This window comes from Salvelinus fontinalis, unplaced genomic scaffold (assembly GCF_029448725.1).
Source record: "Salvelinus fontinalis isolate EN_2023a unplaced genomic scaffold, ASM2944872v1 scaffold_2440, whole genome shotgun sequence".
NCBI classification, from domain to species: Eukaryota; Metazoa; Chordata; class Actinopteri; order Salmoniformes; family Salmonidae; genus Salvelinus; species Salvelinus fontinalis.
The window spans coordinates 1,105-13,462 of NW_026602649.1; the positions used below are offsets into that span (position 1 = coordinate 1,105).

General features: G+C 44.5%; 1 protein-coding gene across 2 annotated transcripts; it reads left to right on the plus strand.

Annotated features, from left to right (window-relative positions):
* Positions 1 to 2,107: 2,107 nt before the first annotated feature.
* LOC129850898 (histone lysine acetyltransferase CREBBP-like) lies at positions 2,108 to 12,352 on the plus strand (the record flags this gene model as incomplete). 2 transcript variants are annotated; one of them, XM_055917070.1, is given in 11 exon segments in its annotated part: positions 2,108 to 2,245; positions 2,551 to 2,668; positions 3,806 to 3,992; positions 4,264 to 4,320; positions 5,239 to 5,423; positions 7,856 to 8,056; positions 8,275 to 8,547; positions 8,929 to 9,141; positions 9,379 to 9,565; positions 10,605 to 10,723; positions 11,284 to 12,352. In XM_055917070.1, coding segments are annotated over 11 exon segments (1,927 nt in total), but the record flags the coding sequence as incomplete, so codon positions are not given.
* Positions 12,353 to 12,358: the final 6 nt, after the last annotated feature.

Sequence of the window (12,358 nt, forward strand, 5' to 3'; positions counted from 1 at the left end):
CCAACAGGACAACGACCCTAAGCACACAGCCAAGACAATGCAGAAGTGACTTCAGGACAAGTCTCAATGTCCTTGAGTGGCCCAGCCACAAAAAGTGAAGGTCTGAATACTTTGATGAACAGCGATATGGATGAAAATTCCGTCAAATTAAAGCTGAGAGCGTGCACTCTAACCTCAGTCATTGTATAATTTCAAATCAAATGTGCCAGAGTACAGAGGCGAAACAACAATGTGTCACTGTCCCAATACTTTTGGAGCTCACTGTATATTCTATTTAAATAGTAGCTTTCATGATGAAGAAAAATATCTGCACAAAAGCAGCTGTTTTCGGCTTAGTTCTAGTGAAACACATCAATTCTGGTCTTCATTTTAAAAGTTTGAACGTTTTGATCTGGCTCTTTTTAGCCTTAGCGGTTCTACTCTACCATTGAAATCGTGATGTAGAGGTGCCTTTTACGTCATCTCAAAGGAAAGAGTTTGGTATGAAATCCACTCCCTTGTAGATGTGCTGGGTGGTACCACCTCGAGGCTTACTATAAAAGCAGGTGACAGCGCGTTTTATTTGGCAATGGTCTTGGTAAGTGGAGCCAATCAATATATTTTATTTGACTCGTCCTTGACTAGACCACTTTTCAAAAGGCAGTAAGGCACATTTCCGCATATGACTAAATGAAACGTTTTTGCTTACTGTTTCATACACATCTACATGATTAACCAAGAAAAAATATACATGTGGGCTATGAAGATTATACGTTTATATTCATAGCTACATCCATCGTAACAAGAAATAGATGACAATGGTCATGTCAACTCATAGTTTTTTCGCTGATTGGTGGTACAGTGCACTAAAACAGTTGGCTCATATTTCAATGGTTGTGAGTTCTAATCCTACATGTGGCAGATATATTTATAAATTCATTATTTACAATATTCATCATGTGCCCACACACTTCTAGTTCTGAAAAGTGATAGCCTACCTGTGAGACTGGTTGGCCTGGTAGTAGTTGTAGGTTTTTATACACTACCCAAGACCAACCTGGGAGTTAATTTGATCATTGGGAAAAATATTTACTGCAGTGCTGATTTGAATTGAGCCCCATATCTTAATTTTCAAGGTGATGATTGCACTTTTCCCAACACAATACTGCACAATACTCAAATATTGTTTTACGCCCTATGGGAAATTGGAATTTACTCCGCACGCACTGATGTCAGGAATTCACCACCTTACCACTGAGTTAACAGTGCAGATAGATGTCAGGAACTCACCACCTTACCACTGAGTTAACAGTGCAGATGGATGTCAGGAACTCACCACCTTACCACTGAGTTAACAGTGCAGATAGATGTCAGTAACTCACCACCTTACCACTGAGTTAACAGTGCAGATAGATGTCAGGAACTCACCACCTTACCACTGAGTTAACGGTGCAGATAGATGTCAGGAACTCACCACCTTACCACTGAGGTAACAGTGCAGATAGATGTCAAGAACTCACCACCTTACCACTGAGGTAACAGTGCAGATAGATGTCAGGAACTCACCACCTTACCACTGAGTTAACAGTGCAGATAGATGTCAGGAACTCACCACCTTACCACTGAGTTAACAGTGCAGATAGATGTCAGGAACTCACCACCTTACCACTGAGTTAACAGTGCAGATAGATGTCAGGAACTCACTACCTTACCACTGAGTTAACGGTGCAGATAGATGTCAGGAACTCACCACCTTACCACTGAGGTAACTGTGCAGAGCCATATTTGCTCACAATGCACACAATGTTATCAGAGTGCCAGTGGATTTCTGGTAAGTATACTTCAGTGAGAAAGTGTTGGGATCAGGTACAACTATGTTTACCCAGCCCCAACATGAATATTTATGAGCAATTCCCCACCACTTCTCACCTGAATGCGTTGTTGGAATATATGAAAGGGTTGGGCAAATGCTGAAATTGGGGTTAAATCCCTGTAACTACAATGCCACTCTTTCTACTCAGTTACTTGACACATCATTACACAAGTTATTCTCTCATAGTTACCTTGTTGTTACTGTTATGATTACATGTTTTCTAAGTGGTCTTGCTCCCCTCTCTCCGTCCTCCAGTCAGTTGATGCCAGACGGGTTGGGCATGGGGGGCATGGGCAACCTGCCGGGCGCCAACCCTCTCTCTGCCTCGGGGGTGAGGAAGACGTGGCACGAGCACGTCACTCAGGACCTACGCACCCACCTGGTGCACAAACTGTAAGTACCACCAAGATGCTTGCATTCTCTTCCTTCAATGTTTTTTCTCAATGACCATGAATCTATCAGGGTTTAATAGGTGGACAACCCACATGGTTTTGCCACCAGAGGGCTAAGGGTATAGGAGTTGATTTGGGACTGGCCCACTGTGTTCACTTACCTCGCCCGTTCAGATCAGTGTTCTGAAAGGAAAAGCAATTTTCTGATTGAGGTTGCCGCTACTCCAACTCACTCTTTAATTCTCCCTTTATGCTGTCCCTCTTTCCCTCCACCATCCCTTCCTTCTTCTCCCTGTCCTCCTCCAGAGTACAAGCCATATTCCCCACCCCAGACCCCGCAGCACTGAAGGATCGGCGGATGGAGAACCTGGTGGCGTACGCTAGGAAGGTGGAAGGGGACATGTACCAGTCTGCCAACAGCAGGGTAATGAACTTCAGTGGAGGCTGCCGAGGGGAGGACGACTCATAATGGCTGGAACCGAGCGAATGGAATGGCATCAAACACAATGAAGCTGTGTGTTTGATGTATTTGATACCATTCCGCTCCAGCCATTACCAAGAGCCCTTCCTCCCCCAATTAAGGTGCCACCAACCTCCTGTGATGAACTCGCTAACATAGACTTCATCCCAATCTCCACCCTTCTCCTTTAGTGTGCACTTTTAAGTAGCTGATATAACATTCAATAAAGTAAACAAAATATATACTGAACAAAAATATAAACGCAACATGCAACAATTTCAGCTATTTTACTGAGTTACAGTTCAAATCAGGAAATCGATTAATTGAAATAAATAAATTAGGCCCTCATCTATGGATTTCAAGTGACTGGGCAGGGGATCAGACATGGGTGGGCCTGGCATAGGACATAGGCCCACCCATTATCCCACCTATTGGGGAACTAGGCCCAACCAATCAGATTGAGTTTTTCCCCCCAAAAGGGCTTTATTACAGACAGAAATACTCATCAGTTTCATCAGCTGTCCGGGTGGCTGGTCTCAGATGATCCCGCAGGTGACGAAGCCGGATGTGGAGGTCCTGGGCTGGCGTGGTTACATGTGGTCTCTGGTTGTGAGGGAGGTTGGACGTACTGTCAAATTCTCTAAAATGACGGAGGAGGCTTATGGTAGAGAAATTAATTTTCACTTCTCTGGCAACAGCTCTGGTGGACATTCCTGCAGTCAGCATGCCAATTGTACCCTCCCTCAAAACCTGAGACGTCTTTGGCATTGTGTTGTGTGACAAAACTGCACATTTTAGTGACCTTTTATTGTCCCCAGCACAAGGTGTACCTGTGTAATTATCATGCTGTTTAATCAGCTTCTTGATATGGCACACCTGTCACGTGGATGGATTATCTTGGCAATGGAGCAATGCTCACCAACATGGATGTAAACCCATTTGTTTGCAAAATTTGAGGAAAATAAGCTTTTTGTGCATATGGAATATTTCGGGGATCTTTCATTTCAGCTCATGAAACATGGGACCGACACTTTACATGTTGGCATTTATATTTTTGTTCAGTGTGCGTTATTTCTAATCTCGTGTTGTCAATTTCTGCAGGACGAGTATTACCACTTCCTGGCGGAGAAGATCTATAAGATCCAGAAGGAGTTGGAGGAGAAGAGGCGCTCGCGGCTCCAGAAGCAGCCTGGCCCCATGGCAGTGGGGGGCCCAGGGGCCCAGCAGCAGCCTGGCATGCCCCCTCAGCCGAACTCCATGGGTCCTGGCCAGTCCCCACGGCCAGCCAGTGAGTACCCTGGACCTCTGGAGACCCCTCTATTGAAGGAGGGAGCAACATAATCACTTATGTTTATTATCATCCTATTACCATGTGTGGCGCCAACCATTATTTTTATCAGTCATGCATTGACTGTGGAAATTTGACTTAAGTGAAAGTTAGCATTTGGGCCTATAACAGGAGGATATGTTTGGTTAAAGTAGGTGTAGCTGTAGTTAGCTAATTTGGAAGCTTTTTGGTGTATGACATGTTGACCACCTCTCATCCTCCTCTCTTTCAGATGGATCTATGCCCAACGTGCCAAATCAGATCATGCCCCGCATGCAGGTGCCTCAAGGTACCAGTCCTTCTCCTACACTTCAACACTTGTTTCTCATCCTCCTTTCATCCAGACAGTCAACTGCTCAGTGACTGTCAACCCCCCTGGTGGCCAGTTGATTATATACTATAATCACTAACGTAGTAAAGGGTAAATACTCCCAAAACGCAAATAGTGTAAATGTTATTTTCAGAAACTGTTTCTCCGTAAATGTTTATTTACATAATTAGCACCAGTGTTTCCCCTGTATTCATTAAAAAAGCTAAAAGAATGAAACCAATAAAATAAACAATGCATTTTGGAGTACTTTTGGAATGGCTGAATTACTGACCGGGCATGAGGGGCATTTGCCCAGGGCCCCGATTTTTTGCATTAGAACACAGAATTAGCCATGGCCAACTGAATAGAATTGCAAGAAATTAGCTTTCACACTGCAACATTTTCTGTCAGCTCCATGACAAAATGTGTAGATTTGCTGAAAAAATTGCTTTACAATTGTACATTTTTCTTTTGGCTCCATGTAGCCACTTTTTGATCCAGAAAAAACCTTGCTTATTGCTAATAAAACACCTGCCTGATAATATGGAATGGTGCCATGTATATAATTTTAACAATATGCTTTTGGGCTCATCATGGTGTCTGCACAATTTTGGAGTAGAATGTATTTTAAAGTCACTGTAAATGACATTAGTCATTCTACAAAAAATATCCTGGGGTGGCATCCCCCGCCCCTTTGACTTTTTCCACCGTGGCAAGACAAATTATAGTGGAAACACTAACAGGAAATTAACAAGTTTGTGAAAGTTATGATTTAGCGCCTAACTGACTCAGTGGCTCCTTCACCTGCTCATCAGAGCATAGGATTATTAATTACAACATCTCAGTGTATTGTAGACAACCCTAATCCTGTGTGTGTGCTTCTCCTCTCCCACATAGGAATCAATCAGTTCAACCCCATGGCGATGCAGAACGTGCAGATGTCCCAGGCGCCCATGCAGATGTCCCAGGCGCCCATGCAGATGTCCCAGGCGCCCATGCAGATGTCCCAGGCGCCCATGGGGGCCCGCGCCGCCTCGCCCATGAACCACTCGCAGCAGATGAACATGAGCTCTGTCCCAGCGGTGAGACATCCATGCTCCCTCTATGCCCCAGTTAACTCTTTCCTTCTGGATCTCCTCTCCCTTTCTCCTCTTCTCTCTCACTTCCTCTCCCGTCTTGCTCCCTCTCTCTCACTTCCTCTCCCCATCTTGCTCCCTCTCTCTCACTTCTTCTCCCTGTCTTGCTCCCTCTCTCTCACTTCCTCTCCCCGTCTTGCTCCCTCTCTCTCACTTCCTCTCCCCGTCTTGTTCCCTCTCTCTCACTTCCTCTCCCCGTCTTGCTCCCTCTCCACTCATGTCTATAGAAAGTCTACACCTCCTTGAGGGTTTTTAACAGGAATTAAATTAGATTTTATTTCTACACAAACTACTCCACATTTTCAAAGTGAAAGAAAGTTATAAAAAATAGCTGAAAAGGAAAACTGTGGCGGGTTGTCCTCTTAACGTTTTACCTGGGCTTTGGTCCTTTAATATTTATTTTGATCCTGACAATCTCCCCATTCCCTGCCGGTGACAAGCATACCCATAACATGATGCTGTCCCCACAATACTTTGAAATGGAGAGGGTTTCACTCTTGGATTTGACCCAACCCTCTAGTTTATAATTTAGGCCAAAAGGTGTTGTCTTGCAATATTATTTACAGAATGGATGATTAGGGATGGATTTAACACAGGCTTCTTCTCACTTTGTCTTACAGGCCAGTAATATGGAGTGAATCCAATGTTATTGATGCCTTTGTGCTTTCCACAAGTATTGTGGTGTCAGCATACTTTTATGGGTAATGCTTATTATCAGCAGTGACTGGGGAGGTTGTTGGGATCAACATAAATATGGAAGGAGCAAAGACCAGTTAAAAAGTTACATAACTCACCTCAATCCTCTGAAAACCCTGGGATGGGGTTTTGTTTTGCTGCTGGACAAGTACACACAACTTCATGCAAAAGACCCACCAAAATGGCTTTCCAAGAGGCTTTGTGAGTGGTGTAGTCTGTCCTGACTTGAATCTGCTTAAAAAAAAATCTGCGACAAGGTTTGAGTATTGCTGTCCGTGTTGTAGCTTAGACCCTACTTGACATTATGAGGTTTTTGTGTTGTGCCTCCATCGGTTGAGACACAACATGGCCTTGAATACAGGGTGAGTGTCATTTCAATCATATAAAAATGATTCATAGAATGGACATATCCCTTCAGACCACTGCAATTTAGGTGGAACAACATTAAAATTGAAATGTAATTAACATTTTAACTTCTTATTACTACCACAAAGATTGCGGCCGGTCCACCCACCGTCGAATGTCAACTGAAATGGTCATGTCTATTCTATTATCTGTATTTCTATGGTTTCAGTAGGTTTCCTATGGAAGATTGACAAGAATACTTTAAAACAACATATTCCCATTCAAGTCAACATTCTCTTGATGTGTGGACCTCCAACCGTCTTTGTGGTACCATTTTTGAAATTTCAATTTGATTCCCATTTTGTACATTTATCAGCGAGAACAAGACAACCACCCTGTATTCAAGAGCATGTTTCAACCGATGGCAGGCACAACACAAAAACCTCAGATAATGTCAAATAGGGTCTCAGCTACATGTGAATATGAGAAAAAAAATCAGAGTTTAAGTGTTGTTAGGTAATTGACGTTTTAATGTTTAAGAAAATATATTATAAACACTTTTTTAAAATTATAAGTAGTTTGATAAGCTTATAATTATCATCACTCTGAACCCTTTATCTTTTCCAGTGATGAAGACATGGATGTCTCGTCAAATCAAATATTTAGCAGATGTTATTGCTGGTGTTGTGAAATGCTTGTTTGGTGGGCTATGCAAAATAGGTGAACTTTGAGCAACTTGCGCAAATATGTATGGAAGGTTTTATTCAAATGAAAAGGGGTGCTGTCAAAATAAATGAATTGAAATAAATGTACCCTGCAGCCTCCTTGTTTCTACTGGGAAAGTGGTTGAGCATTGTATATGTCTTAAATGAGTTGGGTTGGATTTTTACTGTTTGTGGTTCTGTACTGTTTAATGTTTATCTACTTCTGGTTGTTGATGCCTCTGCCTTCTGGTTTTTAATCAGCACACTGTTAGTTTATTACGCCTCAGGCCTTTCATAAGGAGTATTGTCTTGGTGGCGTGTGTGTTATTGTATCCCATTCAGACCTTGGTTTAAATACTTTTCTACATCTTTAAAAAACTTAGAGCATTTCCTTTAGCCCGCCTGGAGTAACAGGTGGGTGGGGTTTGCACTTTTGTGACTTTTCTATTGGTTCCATTTCACCCGGAAATCTCAATTAAGCACGGCTGAAGTTGAAAAAATAATTAATTTTAAATAGTATTTGAACCCAGTTCTGATCTCATTTAGATGCGTAGTTATTCTTGGCAAGGTCTCAATGCAAGATAGAGGTTTCCTCTGTATAACGTGTCTGTGTTTTTCTTCTCCTTTCCCCAGATGGGCATGTCCCCATCCAGGATGCCCCAGGTGCAAGGCATGATGGGACAGCACGCCAACAGCATGGTGGGACAGACAGCCAATCAGAGCCAGTTCATGCCCCAGAGCCAGTTCTCTCCCAACACCGCCCCTGGCGGGGGAATGATTATGAACAACCTGGGCTCCCTCGGCCAGCCGCAAGCACAGGCAGCTGTCACTCAGGTGAGGAGGGAGACACTCACACAGATGGGGCTTGTGATCTGTTGCATTGATAATCTCTGCTGTTGGTTTGATCATATTTGAAGGAGCTGCATTGTATGTGTTCTTGGTTGTCAATATAAGTGTCGTGTTAGAATATGTACGTGTCTGAGTGGGTAGGTTTGTAACAGTGTGAATATGTAATAGTAGATGGAGCTCTAACTGTAACTTCTGTATCCCAGCCCCCCCTGCCCCGCGCCACCCCTCCACCCAACGCCTCGGCTAACCTGCAGCAGCTCCAGCACCCCCACTCCCACCCACCCCCCCAGGCTCAGCCATCACCGTCCTCCACCCCCACTCACATCCCCAGCGGCGGCCTCCCTGCCCGGCCCCCCTCGACCCTGGGCATGCAGTCCCCTGCTGCCCCCTCCCAGCCGCTCACGCCCCTGCAGCATCAGCAGCCGGGGACCCCCAGCCAGACGCAGCCCAGCTCAGTGCAGCCCCCCAGCACGCCGGTAAAATACCTGCTTAGGATTAACAACACTCTTGTAGGGAGTTGTACCTGGTGAACTGACGAGGAGAACTCATGGCTAGTTATATTCTTTCACTAGGGCCCAGAGTATTTCCTGCTTAGGTCATATAGTCAGGAAATAAATGGATGCTCTTTTTAAAGCAGCCTTTGTTACTCTTTTTAAAGCTGCACCCATGCAGCTTTTCCACAGTTAAAAAGGTCTATTGAAGGAACAGCATGCTTGGAGTGATACTAAAGCTTTATTAACAATATGGTGTTTCTTTCACATGCCAGCTCTTAATGACTTGTTGTTGTGCCAGTCAACAGTTATAGCCAGCACCCAGCCTTTGCTTTGAAGGGTTATTCTCAAATTTTCCCCCTCTAGCTGTCCCAGGCGCCAGCCAGTATAGATAACCGCATGCCCACCCCAGGCTCGGTGGCAGAGGTCCACTCCCAACAGGCCCCACCAGACATGGCCCAAACGGAGCACAAAGCCGAGCACAAAGACGAGGATGACGAGGAGGAGGAGGAGGAGGAGGACGACGAGGAGGACGACTGTGGCTCGGGGAAAAAGCAGCCCAGCGACTTCAAAATGGAGGTGAGGACTTAAACTTGTAGTCCTAGAATCAACATTGACTACAAGACACTTGACCAACCAGAGCTTTCTATTTATATGTACATTATGAATGCAAGTGCTCTTGGATGAAAATATTACAATTCATATGAACTCATCTTGTTTATCTGGTACAGTGGCCACGTTGCCCTCCATCTTTCAAAACGTAGTGTCCTACAGATTTGTCTAAGTGCACCCTCTAAATGTAGCTGTGCCCCATAGCAGGACGAAGACACAAAAGACACCAAACCCCTCATGGTCAAGGAGGAGGAGCCAGACGGGGCGGAGCCTAAGCAGGAGACAAAGGAGGAGAAGAAGCCGGAGATTAAGAAGGAACCCAAAGAGGAGGAGGAGGGCGGGGTCAACGGCACGGCAGCGTCCTCCTCCCCCACTCAGAACCGCAAAAAAAGTGAGGACCTGGTTTTGTGTAAAACTAGCTGGGGCCAGGAGTTTATCCAATGACTAGTTTTTCCCCAGCTGGTCCCATCTTATTGCAGCTCTTTCCTCAGTTTTGTCAGTCGTCACCTTTACCCTGTTTATTAGGATCCCCATTAGCTACTGCACATGCAGCATCTACTCTTCCTGAGGTCCACATGAACCGTACAAATACATGACAAGTACAGAACAGAACAAGAACAGAAGATATTAAAATAAAAAAAATAAAAATAAGTTTCATATTGGAAAGATGCCAAAAGACAACACAAATACTATTTAAACACTATATTCTTATGTCCAGTTAAATGAGATCTTTAGAGGAGGTGCTGTGATTCAATATGTTCTGTTTTTAAAGCTAAGAGAGTAACCTCTGGCGGCAGAGCATTCCACTATGAGACGGCTCTATGCATAACTGAGCGACGCATTCAATCTGTTTTTGGTTTGGGTGCTGTGAAGAAACCCATAGTGGTGTGTCTGGGGTGGTATGTCTGTTTTGTAGTGTATGCAATAGATTATACAAGTGGTTAGGCATTTTCAACACGTTTTTTAAAAAGACTAGAAGATAAATAGTACATTTCTCCTCAACCATGAAAGACTATCATGCATATTGTTGATATTTGTTCTGTGTATGCTGCTCTGAGCCAGCTGCAACTTTGCCAGGTCTTTCTTTGCTGCACTTGACCGTATTACCGGACAGTAATCAAGATGAGATGAGACCAGAGCCTGAACAACTAGAACAGTTGACCTTTGTGTCAAAAACACAGAGCATCTTTTTACAAGACACCTCTCTCCCCATCTTCACAACAACTCTGTCAATATGACTTGACCATGATAACTGACCCTGTGAAGACACTGAAGAGTTCTGAATGTCAGATAGAAATAGAATAAATAGAGCCTTCACGATGTCCCTTTTCCACATGACAGATCATACTTTTTGTTCTTCATGATAGATTTCTATGATGTTGTACATGATTCTTTTGAATAGAGCCCTGACCGCTCTGTCCTCCCTGCAGTCTTTAAGCCAGAGGAGCTGCGCCAGGCCCTGATGCCCACACTAGAGGCCCTCTACAGACAGGACCCAGAGTCTCTGCCCTTCAGACAGCCTGTCGACCCCATGCTGCTGGGCATCCCCGTGAGTACACACAGACTCATGTACACACACTTAGATAGTCGTACACCCTGAGAGTCTCTCTCTTGATTGGTTATGCCTAGTCATGTATTGATATGAAAACAAATGACAAATTAACTAGTTTCTCAATTCTATACAGATTTCATAGATATAGCCGAGGCTCAATAAGGATTAAGGATCTTTCTCATAACCATGTCCATATCATTCTGGTCAGAGCTCTCAGTGAAGCTCTCACATTATCAGTGAAGCTCTCACATTATCAGTGAAGCGCTCACATTATCAGTGAAGCGCTCACATTATCAGTGAAGCGCTCACATTATCAGTGAAGCGCTCACATTATCAGTGAAGCTCTCACATTATCAGTGAAGCTCTCTCTGACAATACCAGTGAAGCTCTCACAGCCACATTTCATTGATTGTACTGAAGCTTGATAGTGAATGATAAAGCAGTCTCATAACCATGTTCATGTCATTTTTGTAAGACACATTGCAACGCTGATTCCTGTGACTGTACTGTCAGTATCACTTAACTCTCTTCTAACCATTCCCCTCCTCCCCCTTCAGGACTACTTTGACATAGTGAAGAAACCTATGGACCTGTCCACTATAAAGCGTAAGTTGGACACAGGTCAGTACCAGGAACCCTGGCAGTACGTGGAAGACATCTGGGTCATGTTCAACAACGCCTGGATCTACAACCGCAAGACGTCCCGCGTCTACAAGTACTGCTCCAAGCTGGCCGAGGTGTTTGAGCTGGAGATAGACCCCGTCATGGTCAGCCTGGGCTACTGCTGCGGCAGGAAGGTGAGATGATGGGAGGGAAGGAGGATAGATCGAGGGATGTTAGTGGAGGAAAGAGAAGGAGTAGAGCGGGAGGTTAGTGGTGTTTGAGCTGGAGATAGACCCTGTCATGGTCAGCCTGGGCTACTGCTGCGGCAGGAAGGTGAGACTGAGTGAGTGGAGGAAGAGTAATGGAGGGAAGGTGGAAGGGAGACTACAAGTTTTTTGATCTGGAGAAACTCTCAGCTCTAACTGTAGGTTATCGTTAGGGCCAGGAGAAACTCTCAGCTCTAATTGTAGGTTATCGTTAGGACCAGGAGAAACTCTCAGCTCTAACTGTAGGTTATCGTGAGGGCCAGGAGAAACTCTCAGCTCTAACTGTAGGTTATTGTTAGGACCAGGAGAAACTCTCAGCTCTAACTGTAGGTTATCGTGAGGGCCAGGAGAAACTCTCAGCTCTAACTGTAGGTTATCGTGAGGGCCAGGAGAAACTCTCAGCTCTAACTGTAGGTTATCGTGAGGGCCAGGAGAAACTCTCAGCTCTAACTGTAGGTTATCGTGAGGGCCAGGAGAAACTCTCAGCTCTAACTGTAGGTTATCGTTAGGACCAGGAGAAACTCTCAGCTCTAACTGTAGGTTATTGTGAGGGCCAGGAGAAACTCTCAGCTCTAACTGTAGATTATCGTGAGGGCCAGGAGAAACTCTCAGCTCTAACTGTAGTTTATCGTGAGGGCCAGGAGAAACTCTCAGCTCTAACTGTAGATTATCGTCAGGGCCAGGAGAAACTCTCAGCTCTAATTGTAGGTTACCACTAGGACCAGGAGAAACTCTCAGCTCTAACTGTAGGTTATCGTTAGGA